This window comes from Dasypus novemcinctus, chromosome 21 (assembly GCF_030445035.2).
Source record: "Dasypus novemcinctus isolate mDasNov1 chromosome 21, mDasNov1.1.hap2, whole genome shotgun sequence".
Lineage (NCBI taxonomy): Eukaryota > Metazoa > Chordata > Mammalia > Cingulata > Dasypodidae > Dasypus > Dasypus novemcinctus.
Window position 1 is genome coordinate 77,291,976 of NC_080693.1, and position 25,870 is coordinate 77,317,845.

General features: G+C 43.0%; 1 protein-coding gene across 3 annotated transcripts in view; it reads right to left on the reverse strand.

Moving 5' to 3' along the window:
- SLC39A11 (solute carrier family 39 member 11) overlaps positions 1 to 25,870 on the reverse strand; it is a 470,492-nt gene that overhangs the window by 274,539 nt on the left and 170,083 nt on the right. For 2 of the 3 annotated variants that reach the window (XM_058284643.2, XM_004447471.4), the window contains one exon: positions 20,314 to 20,455. In XM_058284643.2, coding sequence (XP_058140626.1) covers positions 20,314 to 20,455 — 142 coding nt within the window. The remainder of the gene's footprint in view (positions 1 to 20,313; positions 20,456 to 25,870) is intronic. The other variant, XM_004447472.4, reaches the window with a different exon arrangement.

Here is a 25,870-nt window from a genome sequence, read left to right on the forward strand (position 1 = left end):
AGGTGAAGAAGGTCAACCACCACACCAGGGAGTCAAGAGTGCCTACAACTGAAAACCGGAGGATTGCATCCAGCATCCATGTGGAATCTAAGCCCCTCTTGATATAGATGTGGAGTGGACACAACCATTCCAAGGTACACAGGATGGAGGAATAGAATATGGATTAGAGTGGATTTACTGATATTCTACTCATGAACAATTGTGATTAGTAATTGAAGAAAATGTGGCATTAGTGTGGAGAAAGTGGCCATGGTGGCTGCTGGGGGTAGGGAGTGGGAGGAAGAGATGAGATGAGATGTGGTGGCATTTTCAGGACTTGGAGTTGTCTTGGGTGCTGCTGGCCATGGTGGCTGCTGGGGGTAGGGAGTGGGAGGAAGAGATGAAATGAGATGTGGTGGCATTTTCAGGACTTGGAGTTGTCTTGGGTGCTGCAGGGACAGTTTTCGGACATTATATGTCCTCCCATGGTCCACTGGGTGGAATGTGGGACAATGTGGGCTATGATGTGGACCATTGACCATGAGGTGCAGCAGTGCTCAGAGATGTATTCACCAAATTCAATGAACGTCTCATGATGATGGAGGAGATTATTGCTATGGGGGGAGGAGTAGGGTAAGGGGGGTTGGGGTATATGGGGACCTCATATTTTTTGAATGTAATATTAAAAAAATAAATAAAGACAAAAAAAATACTCCTACAACTATTAAATGAGTTTAGCAATGTTGCAGGATACAAAATTAATTAGCAAAAATAATTATATTTCTATAGACTAGCAACAAACAGTTGAAAATAGAAATTTAAAATACAGTGTCATTTACAATAGCACCATAAAATGAAATACTCAGGCATATATCTAACAAAATATGTAAAAGATCTGTATGTTGAAAACCCACAAAACACTGATGAAAAAAATCAAGGAAGACCTAAATAAATGGAGAGATATACCATGTTTATGAACTGGAAGAGTCAATAGTAATACTGTGTCCATTTTCCCCACAGATCTACAGATCCAATGCAATTCCAATCAAAATCCCATTAGGAATTTTTGTAGCTATCAACAAGCTGATTCTAAAATTTATATCTAAAGGCAAAGGAACAAGAATAGCCAAAACAATTTTGAAAGAGAACAAAATTGGAGGACTCACTCTGATTCTAAGACTTAATATAAAGCTACAGTAATCAAGAGAGTGCAATACTAGTGAAAAGATAAACACAATCAATGAAACAATGGAGAGTCCAAAAACAGACCCACATAAATATGGTCAACTAATTTTTAACAAAAGTACAAAGGCAATTCAGTGCAAAATGATTGAGCATCCATACAGGAAAAAAAACAAAAAACAACAAATTCAAACAATCCCTAACACTTTATACAAAAAATAACAAAGTAGATTGTAGAGTTAAATGTAAAACATAAGCCTTTTAGAAGAAAACAAAGAAAATTTCTGCCATCTGGGGTTTGGCAGAGTTCTTAGAGAAGAAAGCAAAAGCATGATCTATAGTAACAATAATAAAAATAACAAGAAGTTGAATAAATTAAAAACACTTGCTCTGTAAAAGATTCCATTAGGAGAAGGAAGATGTTAACCACAGACATTTATTCTACAGTAGATATTTACCCCAGAGAAATGAAAACCTATAGTCACACGAAATCTGTATGTGAATGGTCATAGCAGTTCTATTCATAATCACCAAAAACTAGGGAACAATCCAAATATCCTTTAACTGGTGAATGGATAAATAAATTGGGGTATATCCACACAATGGAAAATTATCCAACTCTAAAAAGGAACAGAGTATTGATAACCCAGAACAACGTGGAGGAATCTCAAACACATGATACCAAATAAAGGGAGTTACATATTGTATAATTCCATTTAAACGACATTCTGGAAAGGACAAAGCCATAGGGCCAGGGAACAGCTGAGAGGTTTCTAGGGGTTAAGTGAAGAGGGAGGATTTGACTACAAAGGGCAGACCAAAGGAATTTGGGGATGTGATGGGACAGTTCTCTTTCCTGAATGTGGGGGTAGTTACACAACTCTGTGCATTTGCCAGTACCCACTGTACTGCACATGAAAAGAATGAATCCCTATTGTACATAAATTTAAAAAATATTTTAAAACTTCATGCCCTTTGTCACTTGGGCAATTGTATGTGTATCCTTGCAATGGTCATCGGGCTTGGAATCTCAAAGTTTGTATGACTTTGTAGGGAATTTTAGACTGAGCTGCACATTGGACCATTATCAGAGATGACGTTGAGATGGCAAGTTAAGACTTGTACTGATACTGAAGTAGCAAATATTGAGGTCCTTGTTCTGGTGAGGCCATTGTTGAGGCAATGGGTTGGTGGGTAGGGATGGTATCTCTTCAGAAAGGAATGGAAAGTTCCCTTGTCTACTACCCTGGGAAAAGGGAGACCCTGGGAAAGACAAGAGGGATTTGCAGGGTGGACCTTGGCATGGTCTCACTCTCTTCAACCCAGACAGTGGTGATGACCTCTGCCATGGCAGGACAGGCCAGGAGCTGGGCAGGATGGAAGACATGGACCAAGTAAAGATGCTGTAGAGGATCCCAAAAGGTTAGCTGGGGACCAGTGTCGTCTGGAAATTGCCATACCAGTAGCCAGCTGATATCCTTCCTTGGTTATTCCTCTGCTCACCCCTAAGCCTTAAATAAAAGCTCACTCTGCTCTGAGGGGCTATAAGGCAGCCAGGGCTTGGTCTGTGCCCACGCTCCCCTCAGAGGAGAGCAGGGAGCCAGGGCCAGTGGGGCCAGCATGGTGGTCACAGCACCAGCCAGAAACAGGAAAAACTGTTGTGTCAGTGGACTTGGAGTCTGACTCTCTGTGATAAGCACCAAGGAGATACTCAGGATCTACTTATGCTACTATTGATGGTTTAGAGACACTCAGTTGAACCATATTAAATTGCCCATATTTGTTTCCCAAGAAGATTTGAATCTCCTTGAGGACACATGTCTCCTAAAAGTTTTTGTGTCTGGTATAGACTTCCCTATTAGTAAATCCATATTTACTAAAGATGACTCAAACCAACCTTACCAAGGCTGACTGAGGATGATTACATGAAACTAGCAGGTGGGTCTGATCTCCTAGGGGAGACATCAGAAATTTTTTGGCTCAAGTTATCCAAGTGCCCATTTCACTCTGGTGCCATCCTCTTCTCTCCATGTTAAGGAAGCCCTCTGCCTCCTCTATCAGCTGGTGCTGTTCGGGGTAACCAGGGAGTCAAGAGTCCTGAGAGTTCTGATTCTGATAACCAACTGGGAGCCACTGCCAAGTCCCTTAACTTCTACAGATCCAAAATGTTATGACCCTCGAAATCATGTTTCATTGAGACAACTGATTTAGTTGTAAGATACTTAGAGCTATTTTCTTTCTCTGATTCCAGGGGCAGGCCACAGTGGGGGTTGGGTGTGTGTGAACGCACTAGGCAAAAGAAAGCAGATCAAAATATGAGAGTACATGCCACCCAAAGAGGAGGTGGGAGGTCAAACAGGAGGTGCTTGCTAACAAGGAAAGCCCTGTGGTCCCTTTATCTCAGAATCCCAGGCTGAGAGGAGAAATCCGTGACTCTTTTTCTTTGGAGAAGGATTGTGCTGACAGCATCCCAGATACCAGAGTTCTTGCTGTTGGTTATACAGGGTCAAACCCCAATTCCCTATCTCCCCCACCAGCCCACTTCACTAAGTCTGCCTATTTAGTAATAGGGAGAGGGCTGATTGCTTCCTGGTTTCATGGACTCAAAACCAGTTTAGGTGTGCCAGTTCCTTCTTAGGCGTTTCCAATACCAGGCAAAAGAAAAAAGAATTGAGATGGGAGTGAATAAATGGAAAGGACTTCTAAAAATCCTAAATACTTGAAACCAAACTACCACCCTGCCCTTTCCCAGCTGAAGGAACTTATGCAAAAATTAACATCTGAAAAACAAAATAAAATAACATGAAAAGAACCCAGGCTGCCTGCTTTGGCAGCAGCCTCCTAAATCTTCGGGTAATAAAAGCCTAGCAGGAATATCCTAATGGATTCTGGCGCTGCCCAAGCCACTTGTCTCTTCTATTTCCCAAAAGCACATTAAAAATACATTTCCCAGTTTAATAGACTTATGAGCTGAAATGAATATGTCAGGACGCTTATAAATATGATAGAACCTACTAACCAAGCAAATGTTAAATTTTGCATAAGGAGACAGTATCCCTAACTCCTCAGTAGACACTTAATTAATATTTCAAACAAAGTGCCCCAGCAGCTGCTTTAAATGCTCCAGATGAATTAAATGGGTTTTTATTACTGCCAGGATTACCCTCCTCATTTCCTTATTTCCTCCCTTTTCCCTTGCTTATACAAGACAAACTCCTCCAGACTAACCAAGCTCTTTAAGCCTACTCAAGGAGTAATCAGAGCATGGGGTCCATCAGGAAGCCACTTCTACACATTCAGATGAAGAGAGGAGACCAGGTGTGCAAACACCCTCCCATATCAACCCCCCCAAAAGTTCCCTGATCCACTTAAAGCTAGGTGTGGACATGTCACTAAGTTCTAAAAAATTGCTTTCAAGTAGAAATTATGTGTGCATCTTGTTGGAAGAATCCATTAAGGGGAAGGGAAAGAATCCTCTTGAGGGGAAGATGGCGGTGATGGCAGAAATGTTTGCAGCCACTTTGAACCATGGTTTGGAAGCCATATGGTACAGACAGTGGAGTAATAAGATAAAAGAAATGAGGTTCCTGGCAATTGTGAGGGTACCATACCAACCCTTTTTATCTACCACTGAACTTGTGTAAGTGAAAGAGAAAATAAGAAGGAGGAGGTAGAGGAAGTGGAAGAGGAGGAAATAGAAGAGGATGAGGAAAAGAAGAAAAAGGAGAAGGAAAAGTTATTGTTACCTGAGTTAATCATTTCAGGTGATGGTGAAGTAGAACACACTGCCCTATAAAATCAGACTTAAAATCATTTGACCTTCTATAAACTTGCTTTCTCTGAGCAATATCTCAGCTTTATTTAACTCTTCTTCATTCCATTTACTCAACTTCCCCAGCTGATTTAAGTACAAGACTGACATGAGAGAGAAATATAGTGAAAAATTCAGAAAAGTAGAAAGAAACAAAGAGAACCAAGTTTTCCTGCCAAACTAGAATTTCCTTAGGTTACCCTGCCTGCCCTGGGAAGATAACTTTTTAAAAAATCGTTCAGTGCTAAATTGCCCCTGTTCCCAGGGCACATGAAAATCTTCTCCAGAAGGACTGGCCAGCCTTGAAAATTGGGACTATAGGGGCGGAAAAAGGCACATTAGCAGGAAATGTGCTATTTGAGGCCTAAACATTAGTCGACCAAATATAACACTCTCCAGAAGTAGACTTTATATATTGTATCCATATACATTCATATAATTCATATAATTCATATAATGAATTAAGATGTGCTAACAGTCACTCATACTGCCTACACAGTGCCCTGTTCAAAAAGGTATATTTCAGTATTATTTCATCATCATCATCATCATTATTATTATCTTTGATGCTAAAGAACTCCTGGCCATTACTATGACTGAGCCCTTTGCTCATCAGTCTTCTGCAGAATATTTTTATGTGCCAACTTTTATGGTCTCAATGCTATTGGCATTTTTGCTTAAAAACAACTAAAATTTATTCTCACACAGCTCTGGGGGCTAGAAGTCCAAGATCAAGGTGTCAGCAGGGTTGGTTCCTTCTGGAGGCTTGAGGCAGTGTCCGCCCCACACCTGTCTCCCAGCTTCTGATGGCTGTCAGCAATCTTGGGCATTTCCCGCTGGCAGGTACATCCTGCAGTCTCTGCCCCCATCTTGACCAGCCCTCTCCCTGTGTGTCTCTGTGCTCACATGGCCTTAGGACACCAGTCATTGGATTTAGGGTCCACCCTAATCCAGTATGGCCTCTTCTTAACTAATTTTATCTACAAAGACCCTCTTTCCATATTGGATCACATTCACAGGTAATGGGGGTTAGGGCTTATTTTGGGGGGGGACACAATTTAACCCGTAATACCAAGGTTATGTGCCTTATCCCAGAAAGAAGGTACCCAAGCCAGAGCCTGCCTAATTTTCAGCCATAAACAACTCCTTTCAATGAAGCCAGGAGAAGACACTAAAGTGTCCTCTAACCAACCAATTAAACAAACAAAAAAAGTACTTGTGCTAAATCCACATGCCAGGTCATTAAAGCTATATAAATATCTGTGAAGTTATTCTTTCATCTTTAGAGACCTTATCAATAAAAAGTCAAAAGTACTAGTAACATCCCAGAGACTTCCTTAAATGTACTATGTTGGAAAGCTAGTTAGGAAGAAACACATGGAATTCCTCATAGAGATTCCTGCTGGAGCTACATCTGACTCTTGATCAAGTATAAGTTTATTAAATTTTACTGGAAATCTTGGTAACAAAGGAACACTCATTTGGGGATTTGGAAAGTCAGAAGATATGGAAGAAAAAAAGTTGTGATCCTCCTAGGAGCCTGGAAGCCATCTCAACAAGTTTTCTTTGTTTCCCTTGGTTAAGTAATGCCAAGGAATTCCAGGAGTAGAGATTTGCAGTACATGGAGCTGGTCTCAGAGACAGAACAGGCATCTATATACTGAGAAGAGATTTTGCCCCATGCAGCCTGGCTGCCCTCCCCCAATCCCACAGTATACCTAAAAATATAGTCTTCTAAAGGGCAACTAGCACGAAAAACCATTTGCCATCTTCATTGTGCAGCCAGCTAAACTGTCCCCAGTTAAATGCAAACACCTGAGCAGTAGTAAAACCTTAGGCCAACTGTTAATTTCTCCATGTTCATCAGTTCATCAAACCTTTCCCTAGAGGCACCCAAAGAAGATAGTGTGATAGTGGAGTTCATGTGTCAACTTGGCACTGACCTGATTGTTACTGTGAGGGTAATCTGTGGATTTAAATAGTCAGTTGATTTCATCTATGACTGATTGCATCTGCAATCAACAAAAGAGATCACCTTCAGCAACAGAGAATACTCATCCAATCCATTGAAGGCCTTAAAGGAAGAAGGGATGATTTCAACAGTCAGAAAGAATTTTGATCTCTGCTTCAGCCAGCCATCTTATCCTGGGGATTCTTCAAAAGTTTCATTGGAGTTTCCGACCTGTGTTCTGCCCTAAGGAATTTGGACTTGCCAATCCCCAGGGTTGTGTGATCCAATTCCAATAATAAATCTTATAATATTTATATACATACATACACACACATCTATTGATCTATCATCTATCTGTCTATCTATCTATCTATCTATCTATCTATCTATCTATCTATCTATCTATCTATCTCTATCATCTCCTGTCAATTCTGTTTCCCTGGAGAACCCTAACCAATACAGAAACTTAACAGAGAAAATAGAGGAAAGGGACTATTCCAAACACAAGGTTAAAAGGAGAAAATATGATGCCCGGAGGAGAAGAAAAGTTGCTTCAGATGGAAGAGGGGCATCAAGGAACAACTGAACTGCATCATGGTTACTGAAAGGGACAAGCCCTATAAGTGTTGATCTAAGGGATGGGCACTTAGGAACCTCGAGTTATCAAAGGCAGATATTCCCCTCCAAGATTAGTTCAATTTCCACAGGAGAACACCACCTAGCAAATTAGCAACAGAACAAATTTCAGATTTTAGAGTAAAAAAGAAATAAGCAAATACGTTGTTAATAGTCAAGGATGGTAGTTGAAACAAATCAATAACCACCTAATGCTGGGTTTGCATTGGATTCATTTTACAATACAAAGCTTCAGTAATGGGGCCAGACCCACCATGCTATCTAGGTGGAATTTTTACTGCCAAGTGAATTCTCCTATAATGCAAAAATTAGACATCAAGGAAAGATACATTTCTAACCAGTATCTTACAGCATTTGCTTCTTAGACTTGATTACCCATTCACTTTTTTTCCCAATGAGCTTTGAAAAAGTTTATAGACAATCAAAGGTGCCACCTCACAACTATATAATTCCCTAACCAAAATTATTTCTTTTTCTACTGAAAAATAATTCCTACTCCTGTTCCTCCAACAGATACTCAAAATTATAGACAGTTCTCTATCCACCATGCTAATGGATTGATGAAATTCAATAATCAAATCAGCTTGCTCTTGAAGAGCAACTTGCTACTTGCTACCAAAGAATAACCCAAATATTCAACAATGGCAGTTAATCAGTACAGCAATGCATTGATTTGCTTTTTACTGTCCTCTCCTTAGTCTGAAGAGGGGGCCAGTGAGCAAAATAAACAAGTCCTGCTGGACAGCTGAATAAGGGATGTTGAGGCAGCAGAGCCCAAGGTTGTTGGGGTTATGGAGCCATCTGGAGTGTGATGAAAGTTGCAGACCTTGCCAAAATATAGAACGTTTTCTATAAGTTATCAAAAGATTCATGGACTTCTGGCAAGATGGTGGCTGAGTGAGCTTGCCTTGCCGTCTCTCCTGGGAAGAGGCAGCTGGGCACTGCTGGAGGTTCTCCGGGACCAGGCTTTTATCAGGATTTTTTCAGGGCAGGAAGTGTCTGGACATCGATTTGGTGGGAAGGTAACGGAAAGGACTGGTCTATAAGATATAATTTGGGACTTTTCAGGAGGGGGAGGCAAGATGGCGGCTGAGTGAACTTCCCGGTTACTAGCTCCTGGGGGGAATCGGCTGGGAGGCGTCGGAGACTCTTTGGGACCGGCTGTTTCGGGATTTTTCCTGGTCCGGAGGTGTCTGGACATCGATTTGGAGGGAAGGTAACAGAGAGGATCCATCTGTGAAATATACACGGAGATCCCAGCTAACGTGTGGAGGACTCCCTCCTTGGGTAGGCGGAGCCGAGGCAGCTAGCACCGCGGCGGGTGGCGGGCGGGAGAGCCGAGCCGCGCTGTGCCGCGGCAGGCGGCGGGCGAAGGAGACAAGCCCAGCCGAGCCTAGCCGTGCCGCGGCGGGCGGCGGGCGGGAGAGCCGAGCCGTGCTGCGCCGCGGCGGCGGGCGATGGGCAGGGAAGCCGAGTCCGGCCGAGTCCGGCCGAGCCCGGCTGAGCCGCGGCGGGCGGGGGGGCCGAGCCCAGCCACGCTGCGCCGGGCGGCGGGCGGGAAAGCCGAACCCAGCCGAGCCCAGCCGAGCCGCTTGGCGGGCGGCGGGCGGGGGACCGGAGCCCAGCTGAGCTCAGCCGAGCCTGGCGGCGGGGTTTCTGTTCTTTGTTTTTTTTTGTTTTTGTTTTTTTTATTTTTTATTTTTTGTTGTTGTTGTTGTTGTTCTTTTTTTTTTTTTTCAATCCTCTCTTTCTTGTCCCCAATATTCTTCTTATACTATTTTACCTTAACAATACAATAGGTCCTACAGGAAATACCACACATTTGCTGGGTTTCCTCACCCTCCACTGCCTCATTTCTCTGTGAATAGATTTAACCTATCTACACTATCCCCTTTCCCCTACAACTTGATATCCTCCACCATCTGCTATCTCTCCTATATTCCATCTCCCTTTCTTTGATCCACAAAGTGTCTAACTCTTAATTTCTAATACCTTTGTTTAGTTTTCCATCTGGTATTCGTCCCTGAAACTATTACCTTTCTTTTCTCTTTCCCTCTCTCACGAAAACAATAGACTCTTAGTACGTACCACATTCCTCCCATATTCAGTCGTCTACTTCATTATAGGTACTTTCCTACTACTATAACTCTACACAATTTATATGATCTAACGTCCATCCTCCCAGAACTCATATTGTTGCTTTGTAAACATATATCACCAATACTACTTCACACTTTTTCCTTCCTTACACAATTGACTTTCCCCAGCACTAATACTTTCCTTTAAAGTGAGCTTAACTAGCAATAAGAAATTGGAATAAGAAGAACAAAGTGACAAAGAGAAGATATAACACTTACGCAAAAACAACAGCTAATTAATCTCCAAGACTAGACAAAGAAGCTAAGGAACTGATTAAACGCGTCAAGAAAAAATGTTGACAAGACAGCAACAAAAATCTACAAACCAAACCAGTAATCAGGAAAACATGGCTGAATCCAATCAACAAACTGAAAATCAGGAAGGGGGGCAGGACTTCGCACAAGCAATGAAAGATCTCAGAACATTTATCACCGACAAATTTGATGAAGTAATGAAAGAGGTTAACAGCGTGAAGACAACACTTGGAGGGGAAATTGCAGACATGCGCAAAAAAATAACAGATATGATGGAAATGAACACCACAATTCAAGAAATCAAAAACACACTTGCAGCAAATATCAGCAGACTAGAAGAGGCAGAGCAGAGAATTAGTGATGTGGAAGACAGTGCATTGGAAATCAAACAGATAGTAGAAGTGGTCAATAAAAAGGTAGAAAAAATCCAGATAGGACTTAGGGACCTGAATGATAACGCAAAACACTCAAACATACGTATTATAGGCATTCCAGAAGGAGAAGAGAAGGGAAAGGGGTCAGAAGGACTGCTGCAGGAAATAATGAATGAAAACTTCCCAAATCTAATGAAAGAGACAGATGTACATATCCAAGAAGCACAGCGCACTCCACTGGTCATAAACCCCAACAGGCCCACCCCAAGACATATACTTGTCAAATTATCCAATGCTCAAGACAAAGAAAAAATTCTAAAAGCAGCAAGAGAAAAGAAAACCATCACATACAAGGGAAACTCCATAAGATTAAGTGCTGATTTCTCATCTGAAACCATGGAGGCAAGAAGGCAGTGGTATGATATAGTCAAGGTACTAAAGGAAAAAAATCTCCAACCAAGAATACTCTATCCAGCTAAACTAGCATTCAAAAATGATGGAGAGTTCAAAATATTCACAGATAAACAGAAATTGAAAGAGTATATCAACAAGAAACCTCCCCTTCAAGAAATTCTTAAGGGAATTCTGCAGGAAGAAAGGAAAAAACAGGACAGTCAGAGATGGAGGAGAGTGTAAAAGCAACAAGAAAGACAAAAATAGAAGGGGAAAATAAAATAATACAAACAAAATATAACAAACACAAATCCAACCAAAATATGGCTACCATAAATAACTCTCTAAACGTAATAACACTGAATGTCAACGGATTAAACTCACCTATCAAAAGATTCAGACTGGGACACTGGATAAGGAAATACGACCCATCTATATGCTGCCTACAAGAGACACATCTTAGACCCAGAGACTCATGGAGGTTGAAAGTGAATGGCTGGAAAACAATCATACAAGCAAACAACAACCAAAAAAAGGCAGGAGTAGCTATATTAATATCAGACAAAATAGACTTTAAATGCGAAACAATTGTGAGAGACAAAGAAGGTTACTATATTTTAGTGAAAGGGACAATTTGTCAAGAAGATCGAACAATCATAAATATTTATGCTCCTAACAAGGGCGCCTCTAAATATATGAGGCAAACGCTGGAAAAACTAAGTGAAAGAATAGATGCATCTACAATTATAGTGGGGGATTTTAATACACCACTATCAACTCTGGACAGAACATCTCAAAAGAGAATCACTAAAGAAACAAAACATTTGAACAGTATATTAGAAGAGCTGGATCTAATAGACATATATAGATCATTACACCCAAACACAGCAGGATATACATTTTTCTCAAGCACACATGGAACATTCTCCAAGATTGACCATATGCTAGGCCACAAAGAAAGGCTTAATGAATTCAGAAAGATCGAAATCATACAAAACAATATCTCTGACCACAGTGGAGTCAAGCTGGAAATTTGCAAGGGACAGAGACCCAGACTTCACACGACAATTTGGAAATTAAACAGCACACTCTTAGAAAAACAGTGGGTCAAAGAGGAAATCTCAAAAGAAATCAATGACTACCTTGAAACAAATGATAATGATAACACAACATACCAAAATTTATGGGATGCAGCAAAAGCGGTACTGAGAGGGAAATTTATAGCCATAAATTCATATATCAAAAAAGAAGAAATAGCAGAAATTGAAGAATTAACTGCACATTTGAAGGAATTAGAAAAACAACAACAAAGTAACCCAACAGGAAGAAGAAGGAAGGAAATAACAAAGATAAGAGCAGAACTAAATGAAATAGAAAATAAGAAAGCACTTGAAAAAATAAACAAGACCAAGAGCTGGTTTTTTGAGAAGATCAACAAAATTGACAAACCTTTAGCGAGACTAACAAAGAAAAAAAGAGAAAAGATGCAAATACACAAAATAAGAAATGAGAAAGGTGATATCACCACTGACCCCACAGAAATAAAGACTATCATAAGAGGATACTTTGAAAAACTATATTCCAACAAAAATGACAATTTAGAGGAAATGGACAAATTCCTAGAAATACATAAGCAGCCCATACTGATGAAAGAAGAAATTGATGATCTTAACAAACCAATCACAAGCAAAGAGATAGAATCAGTCATTAAAAATCTCCCAACTAAGAAGAGCCCAGAGCCAGACGGCTTCACAGGTGAATTCTACAAAACATTCCGGAAAGAACTAACACCAATCCTGTTGAAACTATTCCAAAAAATCGAAACAGAAGGAACACTGCCTAATTCCTTCTATGATGCCAACATTACCCTAGTACCAAAGCCAAACAAAGACACCACAAGAAAGGAAAATTACAGACCAATTTCTCTAATGAACCTAGACGCAAAAATACTTAACAAAATACTTGCTAATCGTATTCAACAACACATTAAACGAATTATACACCATGACCAAGTGGGATTTATCCCAGGTATGCAAGGATGGTTCAACATAAGAAAATCAATAAATGTAATACACCATATAAACAGATTGAGAGAAAAAAACCACATGATTATATCTATAGATGCAGAAAAGGCATTTGACAAAATACAGCACCCCTTCCTGATAAAAACACTCCAAAAGATCGGAATACAAGGAAACTTTTTGAACATGATAAAGAGTATATATGAAAAACCTAAAGCCAACATTGTTTACAATGGCGAAGTCCTGAAATCCTTCCCTCTAAAATCAGGAACAAGACAAGGATGCCCATTGTCTCCGCTCCTATTTAACATTGTCTTGGAAGTACTGGCTCGAGCACTGAGACAAGAACCAGATATAAAAGGCATTCAAATTGGAAGGGAAGAAGTCAAAATTTCATTATTTGCAGATGACATGATCCTATATATAGAAAACCCTGAGAGATCTTCAACAAAGCTCCTAGAACTCATAAATGAGTTTAGCAAAGTTGCAGGTTATAAGATCAATGCGCAAAAATCAGTAGCATTTCTATACACCAATAATGAGCAAGATCAGGAGGAAATCAAGAAACAAATACCATTCACAATAGTAAATAAAAAAATCAAACACTTAGGAATAAATTTAACTAAAGAGGTAAAAAACTTATACATCGAGAACTATACAAGATTGTTCAAGGAAATCAAAGAAGACCTAAATAAATGGAAGAATATTCCCTGTTCATGGATAGGAAGACTGAATATTATTAAGATGTCTATCCTACCAAAACTGATCTACACATTCAATGCAATCCCAATAAAAATCAACACAGCCTTCTTTAAGGAACTAGAAAAACTAACTATGAAATTTATTTGGAATAAAAAGAGGCCCCGAATAGCCAAAGACATATTGAAAAAGAAAAACGAAATAGGAGGAATCACACTTCCTGACTTCAAAACATACTACAAAGCTACAGTAGTGAAAACAGCATGGTACTGGCATAAGGAGAGACACACAGACCAATGGAATCGAATTGAAAGTTCAGATATAGAATCTCATGTATATAGCCATATAATATTCGATAAAGCCACCAAACCCTCTCAACTGGGAGAGAATGGCCTATTTAACAAATGGTGCCTGGAGAACTGGATAGCCATATGTAGAAGAATGAAAGAGGATTACCATCTCACACCTTATACAAAGATCAACTCTAGATGGATCAAAGACCTAAATATAAGAGCCAAGACCATAAAGACCTTAGAAAGCAGTGTAGGGAAACATCTACAGGACCTTGTAATAGGAAACGGCTTCATGAATATCACACCAAAAGCACGAGCAGCAAAAGAACAAATAGATAAATGGGACTACCTCAAAATTAAAGCCTTCTGCACCTCAAAGGAGTTTGTCAAGAAAGTAAAAAGGGAACCCACACAATGGGAGAAAATATTTGGCAACCATATATCTGATAAGAGACTTATAACTTGCATATATAAAGAACTCATATATCTTGAAAACAAAAAGATAAACAACTCATTTAAAAAATGGGAAAAAGATTTAAACAGACACTTCTCCAAAGAAGAAATACAAATGGCTAAAAAGCACATGAAAAAATGCTCCAAATCCCTAGCTATCAGGGAAATGCAAATCAAAACTACAATGAGATACCATCTTACTCCCATAAGATTGGCAGCCATGAAAAAACAGTAGAATACAAATGCTGGAGAGGATGTGAAGAAAGGGGAACACTCATCCATTGCTGGTGGGAATGCAGAAGGATCCAACCATTCTGGAGGACAGTTTGGCAGTTTCTCAAAAAATTATCCATAGATTTGCCATATGACCCAGCAATACCACTGCTGGGTATATACCCATCAGATCTGAAAACAAGGACACAAACCGATATATGTACACCAATGTTCATAGCAGCATTGTTCACCATCGCCAAAAGTTGGAATCAATCCAAAAGTCCATCAACAGATGAGTGGATCAATAAAATGTGGTATATACACACAATGGAATACTACTCAGCTGTAAGAACCAATACACTACAATCGCACGTGATAACATGGATGAACCTTGAGAATCTTATGTTAAGTGAAGCAACCCAGGCATTGAAGGACAAATACTATATGACCTCAATGATATGAAATAAGTTAACTGCCTCAGAGAGCTAGAGTCTGGAAAAGTGGCTTACTGGAAATCGGGGGGTGGAGGAAGGATGTGAGTTAATGTCTGTAGGGGTAGAATCTGTGATGAGCTGGGGGTAAGTATGAGCACAAAGAAGGGACAAAATGGGGGCAAGGGGTTACCTTCGGGTGGGATTTTCTGGGTTTGAGGGGGGCTGGGGATGGGAAGAGGGGTAATATGGTCCAAGAAATAGGTGGGAGGGAGGGGCAACATACAAACATGGGAGAGTGCCAGAAGTTCGTTGAGAACTAAATGTTGAGTAAAACGTATCAAAGTATAAATAGGAGGGACACCTGGCTAGGACGCTCAGGGGGTATGGTCTGATGCGGGACGGACTCCGGAGGGAATAGCTGAAGGCTCATTTTGCCAAGGTGGGTTCTACCATTGGGTGGGGTGGACCCATATCCTGGGGAAGACTAATGCCGTCGAATAGAGAGAACTGTATCTCTCGTGAGAAAGGACGGCTCCCAGGGCATTAGATTGGCAGGCGTTGTGGGCCCTAAGGGGAGGGGAAAATGGACGTGCAATGGATAGAACAAAGGTAAATAAGGGGGCAAAAGAGGAGTTATGTGAGAGTACACGAGGATGAATATAAAACAGCTAATATTACACCAAAAACATATAGGGGACGACAGACTAATAATGAAAACCATAAGACAAAACATAGGATAACTAAAAAATTTAGAAAACTGTACAACCTAAAGTATGGACCACATAGTAAGCACAAATGTTACCTTGTTTGAAAACTATAGTTTCGGAATCTGTACATCAGTTTCAGGAACTATGATATGAATAAGTTAAAAGATTATTGCGGTGGAAGGGAAAAGGTTTTATGGTGGATCTGGGGAAATACTGTATATTGTATATATGAATTTTGGTGATCTAAGACTCTTCTGAAGCTGACATTATGTTGGGATTCACTTTACGGGAAGTTTTGGATCACAGAGTGGTTCAACAATGGCAGCGGAGGAATACTGATATGGGATGTTATTGACAGGATATATATGGTTGACAGGGAGTTATACAGGGCATATGCCCGGGGTATATGGTAATGTCTATATATACTCATAGTGGAAACAATTAAAAACAACAGCTGGGGGGGTACTGGGCTCCTGGCCGGGGGGTCACTGTTGTGGGCCCTGGGAGAGCAGCGGCAATCCTCCAGGTGCAACGGCAAGAACCAGGAAGGAAGGAGGGCCCAACAGTGGGCTCTAGATACTAATGGCTACACTTTTGAGCCTATGCACCTGCAATAAGAGCAAGGCCTAGAGTAGCATTGTGCCTGGGGGTTTCCTCCTGACAGCCTTCATGTTACTCAAATGTGGCCACTCTCACAGCCAAACTCAGTGTGTAGATGTGATGCATTCCCCCCAGCGTGGGACACGACACCCGGGGATGAGCCTCCCTGGCACCGAGGGATCACTACCACATACCAGCTGAAGAAGCAACTAGAAAATGACCATGAATTAAAGATTCAATGAGGAACAGCAGAATATACCTGTCTACATATAATAACATGACTTCGGGAAGCGGTTTGACCTAATGTAAGGGGGAAATGGAAAGGAGAAATGAGATTATAAGGCTGTGAGTCTCTAAAAAAGAGTCTGGAGGTTGTCAGAAGGAATACCCCTATGTACAACTGAACAGAGTCTAAGAGACAGATAAGGTAGATACAACCCCAGGTATTGGTTCTTTTGAGGGATAAAGAGACCCACAGGTTCTATGGTCATGGCAGAAGGGGTTCACTGCCATGACACATGGCCCTTCTTTGGAGCTGGTGTTTCTGCGTGATGGAAATGGACTCAGAGGGGATCTCTTTTCACAAGACTTGCATGCTACTTTATTGGAATTGTAGTTGGTGCTGAGTTTAAGATATATGTAGGGGATTTGAATCTCTGGACTGATAATATGACACCCAGGCCCAGAGCCTCAACAGACTTCAGCTCCTACACTTTGACTTATTGGACTTACTCCACTCAGCTAACATGGAGTTGAAGAAGGTCAACCACCACAACATGGAGCCTAGAGTGTCTACAACTAGAAGCGGGAAGAGTGCATCCAGTACCCATGTGGAATCTAAGCCCTCACTTGACATAGGTGTGCAATGGACACAACCAATCCAATGTCCACAGAGGAAATGTGAAATGGGTGTGGGAACGGTAGCCATGGGGGCTGCTGGGTGTGGGGAACGGGAGGAAGAGATAAGATGTGGAGGCGTTTTCGGGACGTGGAGTTGTCCTGGATAGTGCTTCACGGACAATTACGGGACACTGTAGATCCCCCCAGGGCCCACTGGATAGAACGTGAGAGAGTCTGGGCTATGATGTGGACCATTGACTATGGGGTGCAGTGATGCTCAGAGATGAACTTACCAGGTGCAATGGATGTATCACGATGATGGGAGAGAGTGTTGCTGTGGGGGGAGTGGGGGGCAGGGGCGGTGGGGTTGAATGGGACCTCATATATATTTTTTAATGTAATTAAAAAATAATAATAATAAATAAATATTAAAAAAAAAAAAGACAAAGAAAAAAAAAAAGATTCATGAACCCTTTGGTGCCCATGCATGGACCCCAAGCGTAAAGAACCCCAACCTAGTTTCTAGAATTTACTCAACCCTATATTGGCCCACATAGACGTACATACAAAAATGCTCTGCCGCACTGTTCATAATAACTTAAGACTGGAAACCACCCACAAGGCCACAAACAGGGAACTAGTTAGAAAACACCATGGCTAATAAAAAGAATGGAATAAATCTGTGAGTGCCCCATGAAACAAATACCAAGATGTAATTGTTAAGTGACAAACACAAGAAAGAGAAAAATTGAGCCAGGTATGATCCCACTTGCTTATAGAGAGAATATATGCTTCTATAAACAGAATATTTCTGAAAGGTTAAACATATACTTGAAACAATGTTTGTGTCTGGGATGGGGGTCTGGACCAGAGGGGATTTGAAGTTGGAAGAAAAATTACTTTTATTTTTTACTTCATGGTATTATTTTATGATTTTTTTAAGTTGGAGATAAATGGATGGATGGATGGATGGATGGATGGATGGATGGATGGATGGATGGATGGATGGATGGATAGGTAGGAAGAGAGAGGGAGGAATAGTTTCAAAAGAACTTCTTGCTGAATTAAGTCACAGCCTTGAGAGGGGTTGATGTAAACCATTTGGCACCCAGACCATAAATTGGCAAGTGTCCCATAAACACTTTTCCATACTCAGGCTGCTGCTGCTGTTCAGAGCAGCTGTACCTTCTCCCCCACAGTGTAGCTTTTCTGGCTTTTCCTCTTGCTGAACCAATTATGGGCCAGTATAACAGCAGTACCAATATTCAATATTATTTTTTAAAGGCTGATGTTATTCACTAAATACCCATTATACCAATTTCCTTGCCCCATTTACAGGAAGCTTAAAGCAAATCCAGATGGTACAAATAATGCATATTCAGGCTCCATCTGCATGAAGCCAGTCATCAAATAGCCATTATCAGATTCAGAGTCCTCAATTGCCTGATACCCACAGGTACGACCAGGTGAGAAGAAAAGCAACCTTTCAAGAGATGGGTGAACTCTCCTGGTCTTGGCAGACCAGTTTTGATACTCCTCTAAAGGCTGCGTTTGCCTTTATATGAGAACAGTTAGCAACGGCTAAGGAGGGTTGCTTGGTAACCTGGTAACAGGTGTTCTTCAGCCAGCGATGGGATTGCATCTCCTTTCCTATACAAGCCCAGCTCCCTGCTTAACCCTGGGTTGGCCACAAAGATCCAGAAGTCCCAAGAGCCTCTCCTGCAGAGCCAACGCCCACTGGCCCTGTCCTTTCCATGGTCCCATTGGAAAAGGCCCATCCAAGGGATGGTTAGCTTCCATCTTTTTGTCTGACAGGCACTGAACCTTTCCCCTGTGGCCTTGAAGGTAAAAGAAAATGGGATAGGATAAAATCTGGTCAACTTTTTTTTTCCTAGAGAAGACTCAGAATCAAGAATGCAAAGTCTTCAAAGAGTCACACAGGAGTCCTAGCACAGTATTGCTGCTGAGAATCGACAGAAAGCCTTCTGTCCAGTTCCCAGGACTCATTATGAAATAGGACAAGATTGACTGGAGTACAGTGCCTCACCCTGGTCCCCAAAGACAAGTAATCCTTGACTATACTCCAACGAAAGAAAGAAGACAACATCTAAATTATAATTTGAGTATAAATGGCATGTGTGATTAGAGGCAGGGGGCAGATTTGTCTTTCTAACCCTCTATTATTACTTGAGCTCATGCTAGGTGAATTTTATTTCCTGATTATATCCCATGCAGGAAGTTGTGGGAGGCCGCTGGAATTAACCCAAGTGCAGAAGATATTTGAGTTTTCCATGAATAATTTAAGAAGGACATAACCTGAACACAGATAATTGAGAACTGGCTGTGGCAGCACAGCAGTAACTTTGTTTTTTTGACCCTCCCCAAGGTCTGGTCTTCTCCTGGACATGGTAAAAATAGCAAGTTAAAATACCAGCATGGAAACACAGAAGGATTTTCTCCCTCAGATCACGAATGGGAAGACAGTGACCCAGGAACCAGTCTGTTTCTCAATTCCCACAGGAGAGTACAGGAAGAGGGGAGAACCATACACAAGCCAGGAGGCAGCCATTCTCAAAATCATTGCAAGGTTTTAGTTCCCAAGTCCATGGTCTACATAGCACCCAGGGGCTTAAGGATTAAATGTGGAACTTTTTACATAAATTCAAAGGAAAGCGGAAGGTATCCAACTCTCCTCATGATAATCGGCCCTTAAATTAGCCGAAGGAGGTGAGCAATGACTGGGCAAGGGCGAGGTTGAGGAACCATGTAATCTGTTACATCTTCAACCTCTTGGTGAGCAATAGCCCAACTGCCCATCCTCACAGAGATTTAGGATTTCATCTGACTGCTCCCCAAGGACCATTCCTTACAACTTAAGAAAAAGGGCCTGCATCTACTGTCAGTGTTTTTAGGTTTCTTGGGTCCAAAATGAAACAGAGAGAGTCACATTTTCCCAAATGATTGAAAAGATGGAAATCATGTAAGTGGAAATGCTCATTCGGGGTTTACCCGAGAGGGGAAGACTGAGGGACAGAGGCCCATGCTCTCTGACCCAAATCAGCCCAGTGCTCACCAGAGTGAGCCTTGCCCACTTGTCCAAGCTGAAAAGATTACCCAAGGGTACCATTACGCCCTACACTCTATGCAGGTGGGTTGTAGAGCAAATAAGAGATGAAGGTGTTGGGTCAGACACTGTTTTAGTTCCGTGCAATAGTGGGGTAGGTAGTTTGGAAAGAGAGGATAGAGGCCCTGCATTTCCCTCATCATTCCTCCCGCAACCCGGCCCAAGTCTACTCTGTGTCACTCGGTGCAGGGTCTGCAGCAGAGAGCTTGCCTGAAAGGAGCCCAGCTCTACCTATCCGGATGGAAAGTTCACTCTCGGGGAAGAGCACTGGACCCTCGGGGTCAGTCTTCTTCTTCATCAGTGTAGGGTCCAAGTTTAGTGCCAAGGCCATCTGGGGGTCTTCTGCTATACCCTGAAATGAGAAGCAGGAGTGTCAGTGTAATACCTCTACCACCCTCATTCCCAGGACCCCTCAGCTCGCAGATCCTCAGGCAACCTGCCAGGGTTCATCAAGAGCACCAGAGCAGAGCTGGTCCCTGGACTATACCCTGCTGCCGGGCCAGGCTGGGTCATTAGGAGGACAACAGTGCTCTGGTTGTAGTACTTTAGGGGTGACAACAGCAAGATCCAAGGAGTTGGTGCTGATCCTAGAAATGGAAAAAATACATACCAGGGAAGATGAGGGCACACACACCCAAACCCCACCATATGCCCTTTCACCATGGCGCAGGCACACAATGGACTTGGTGACTGAAATACCAGAAGATGCCCATCTGACCGGTTCGTTTGGATGGCAGCTTCCATTTAGGAGGTCAAGATGAAGCTTTTTAGCAATTTGCCATGTTCATGTGTCTCTGAGACCGAAAGAGGAGGAGAGCCAAACAAAAGTATCTCAAAGGAAGGAAACAGGGAGAGTAACAGAGAACACACCATATTTGGAGCCAAGCTCAGATGGCTCGAAAACAACCACGTCATCTGCTTTGTCTGTAATTGGTTAATTCAACGGTTTTACCTATTTAACAAATATTTATTGACTACAAATTTTGTGAGTATAAAGGGAATACAACTGTGGTGGCTTGGAATTATGTACCCCGGAAAAAACATGTTCTTAATCCATTCCTGTGTGTGTGAACCCATTGTAAATAGGACCTTTTGACAATGTTAGTTTTAGTTATGATGTGAACTGAATCAGGGTCTTACTCCTACTACTGGAAGACTTAAGAGAAGGCCAGAGAGAAAAGTCAGGGGGGCCATCTAGAAGCTGGAAGCCAGCAACCCCCGGAAGAGAAAGGAGAAGATGCCACCACACACAGCACCACATGAAGGAAAAGCCAAGGAACCCCAAAGGTTGCCGGCCAGCCTGAAGATACTGACCCAGGGAGGAACCCATGAGCAAATAAATTCCTGTTGTTAAGCCAACCCATTGCATGGTATTTGTTTTTGCAGCCGGAAAACCAAGACAGTGTCAAAATTGGGGCCCACATAGAACTTGAATTCCAGTTAGGAGCAAACAAATAAATTCATTATAATGCAGTCATGAGCATCTCTTCCACAGCATCAGCTGGAACCCCCTAATCCCACCAGCAACTTACAAATGCAGCGTGAACCAGGCAGTTGAAGTCCAGTGACTCAACCAATGCAACCTCCATTTTCATCTGAAAACCACAAAACTAAGGGAAGGCAGGTATAATCAGCTTGTTGGACAAAGAACAGCAGATATTTTTTGAAAATCAGGCAAAAATAGTTCCAATCAGACAGTAAAGTTTTCACTTAAAATACCTACTCTAATGTTGGAGAGGAAAAGGTTTGTAATCCAAACACTGAAACATATTCATTTGTAAGAAAAAACTAGAACGGGCTTTTTGTGGGTAAGTTTCTTTTGTGAAGGAATCTTACAAAAGTTATGCTGGGCTGTGTCTTAAACGCACACCCCTTTTTGTTTTTCCATTATCACAATCATCAAGGAGAACCTTGATGACTCAGATATTTCATTTTATCATTTCTTTCCAAAGCAATGATAAAAATGGATCTATAAATCCTTATGTATTTTCACTTGTCTAATCCACCACTGCTCTCCTAATAATTTATTTGACATGTACTCTATGACAGTTGAATAAGCGTGCCCAAACTCATCGAACCTTGCTTGGAAAGAAAAAAAAGGACCTCCTGGCTCTGCTTGAGCTACCCTCGTGAAGGGTCTCAGTCCCCCTGTGGACTGCAGGAACACCGCCTCTTCTGTCACTGGGGAGGAGTCAAAGAGGCAGCTGGTCACCTGGTATCACGGATGAGATTGACAATACAGAGATACAGAAATGGAATCTTAGAGACAGAAGAGGCTCTGAGAAGGCCAGTCTCTCCCTCTGCAAAAACACCCGCTCGCCGTCCCCGAGTACCAGCTGGTGCCTGTGCTGTGTGCCATGGGCCATAGAACAGCAGCTCTTTGTTTATGCGTTTTAATTATTTCTAATTCTACCTCTCATGCTGGCATCTGAGGAATCATTGTAGCAATAAATGGCTGGTTTCTCTATGAAAGCCTGTCAGCTGACTTCCCTCCCTTTGTCTTCCTCCGTTTTATAATATGATGGATGTGTAACCAGGGAAGGGTGTGGAACGAGGACCACTTCATTACAGCAGAACCGCCAAAGCATTCAAACGGTCTAGGCAGCAACTGCCTATTTAATTGGAGCCTGTTTAGTAAGGTGCAGCCAGAAGAGACCGTGGTTTTCATTCCAAGAGCAGTTCTTCAACCTGAGGCACTTCGGTCATCAAGGGGACTTTTGGCAATGTCTGGAGACACGCTGTCGTCAAAACAGGGGATGTGGTGGGGGGACGACACCCCTGGCATCTAGTGGGTTGAGGGCAGGGCTGCTGCTCAGCATCCTACAGTGCACAGGACAGTGCCCACAACAGAGAATTGCCCAGCCCCAGTGTCAGTGTGCTGGGGTAGAGAGACCCTGCTTTAGAAAGGTTTAGGGCTATCAAGACCCCAGAGCTGCCTGTGACCTTGGTGAGACTGGGAACTCACAGACCCTCTTTTCACTGTAAAGATAAGAATTTTGCAGCTTTCTCTAGGAAACCCACCTGTCTTTGTGAATTCAACACATTTTTATTTTGCACCAACTCTACACCACGGCTGTTCCAAGGACTATAATACAAAATTGTCAAATCCCCTGTCCCCATGCATCTTGCATTTTGGTTTGAGAGACAGACAATAAACTAACAATAAGCCCTCAACAATAAATCATATAATAGAGTGCCAGGTAGCGATCTTGCTAAGGAGAAAAGCATACTGTATCTGTAGCTCTTAGCAGTACCAGGACAGTGATGGTATACACTGAGTTCTAACGTGGGGCCAGGCTTTGTTCTAAACAATTTACATGTGCTGACACATTATTCCAGGTAAAAATGGAGCATTCTTTTATGGTGCGGTGTGGTGGCTTGGAGCTATGCCCCCAGAAAAAAATGTTCTTAAACTAATCCTTTCCTGTAGGGATAAATCCATTATAAAAGGAACTTTTACACCGGAGGTATCTTCAGTTAGCGTGTGACCCAGTGGAATCAGGACGGGTCTTCATCCTATTGCTGAAGGCCGTTTAGGGAAGGTCACACTGAGAGAGAAGGCCAGCAGGAGCAGCCAGAAGCTGGAAGTAACGGAATCCGGAAGAGAAAGGAAAAGCCAGGAGAGGCTACCATGTGCACTACCAGATGACAGAAAAGTCAAGGACTGAGGAGAGCTGGCAGCCAGCCTCAAAACAACAAGTCTTCTGGATGAAAGCATCGCCTTAATGATGCCTTGATTTCTAACTTCTACCCTCAAAGCTGCAAGCCAATAAATTCCCATCGTTCAAGCCAACCCATTGCATGGTACTTGTTTGGGCAGCCAGGAAACTAAAACAGATGGTGAGGGAGGCTGCTCTGAGATGACATTGGAGCAAAGACCCGGAAGTAAGGGAAGAAGCCACTCTGATTTCTGAAGGAAGAACATTTCAGACAAGGAAGAGGGGGGCAAACGTGGATACCCCCCTCCCACTTCACGTCCTTCTACAATTTTATTCTTCTGCATTCTATTGGTTGACTGTTGCTTTTTTTGGTGCTTGGGAAGCACATCGCTTAAAAGCTGCCCTTTGAAAAGCCAGACAAAGACCCTCATACGCCTGCCTGTTCCCACCCCACGGCCCTGGCCCCCAGTGCTGTAGGTGCTCAATGCTGCCCTTAGCCTTTGGAAGGTCTGGGGTCAGCTGTGCAGCAGGGAAGCTGCAGAAAGCATCTCTGGGGTGATGATACCAGGGAAAACGTCCAAATTCCCACACCTGGCAACACTGTCCAAGTGACTGATCTGAGTCAAGGCCCAGGCACTGGCCCTTCTGGGTTTCCCAACACCCCCCGCCTCCACCTTCAACTGCTGCTGAGGGGAGGAGAGAACTAGACCCTCAGAATTTCAAGGAGCAGCCCCAGGTAAGAGACAGCAGCCCTGCTTTGTGGCACACCATCACATCCCTGGTGTGTTTCCAGAACTATGACCCCACCTGGGGTGGCGCTCTACGTGGGGTTGGCACAACCCCACACTCACGGAGCCCCATCTGCTCAGTGGACACGTGGACTGGAAGGATGGGAGTGGAGGGCAAGGGAATTTCTTCATGGATCCCTTAAATAAACACGCCCTTGGCTTATGCCGTAGTGAGCAAGACCCCAGAGAGAAAAATCTCTCTCCACACGCACCTCTTCCTCTGCTGATGGTAGCAGGCCCTCCTCTTTTCTTTCTTTCTTTTTTTTTTTAAGATTTATTTTATTTCTCTCTCCTTTCCCCACCCCCCCCCCCCCCCGCCACCCCGGTTGTCTGTTCTCTGTGTCCATTTGCTGCGTCTTCTTTGTCCGCTTCTGTTGTTGTCAGCGGCACTTTTGTTGCGTCATCTTGCTGCGTCAGCTTCCGTGTGTGCGGCGCCATTCCTGGGCAGGCTAAAATTTCTTCATGCTGGGCGGCTCCCCTTACAGGACGCATTCCTTGCGCATGGGGCTCCCCTATGCGGGGGGCACCCCTGCGTGGCGCGGCACCCCTTGCATGCATCAGCACTGCGCATGGGCCAGCTCTACATGGGTCAAGGAGGCCCAGGGTTTGAACCGTGGACCTCCCATATGGTAGACGGACGCTCTAACCACTGGGCCAAGTCTGCCTCCCCCTCATCTTTTCTTGATCCGATCGTTTCCTTACATTTCTGAGGGCTATTTTTTGATCCCTGCAAAGCTCTTGCATACACATATCTCCCTCAATCCTCCTAAGTCCCTGTGAGGTCAGCAGAGTGACAGCAGGATCCCTCCCAGGACAAACATTTGACTGTGGCAAGCTGTTCTGGACTTTACACCGCAGCCCCGGGAGTCTGCTCTGCTGCCCATCAGCAGGGTCATCAGTCACTCTCCCGCCCTCCTCCGTGCTGCTTGGGCCGCTGGGGTTCCACAGAGTTCAGGTTTGCCGGGTTACCTTGCAGCTTCCAAATGTCAAGGTGCCAAACGCAGATTCCTTCCCAAGCAAAAAGGCTCCCTCTCCTCTACCACTGCTTCCCCTAAGTCCTTTTCCTGCCCTTCCTTCCCCATCCCCACCCACTCTCCAGATCCAGCTCTGCACGGAGATGGGGGAGGCACAAGGCAACACCTATCCAGGGCACGGCCTGAGAGGGCTGTCCTCCTGTGAGGGAATCAGCCCTACTCTAATGCGCGGCCAGGGGCCAGTCCCCGGCTGGGAATAAACAGAGCAGCTTCCGCCCACTCTGCAAAGGCCAGGCAAAACGACAGGGGCTGGAGAAGAACGACGCTTTCCAGAAGGAAGAGAGGC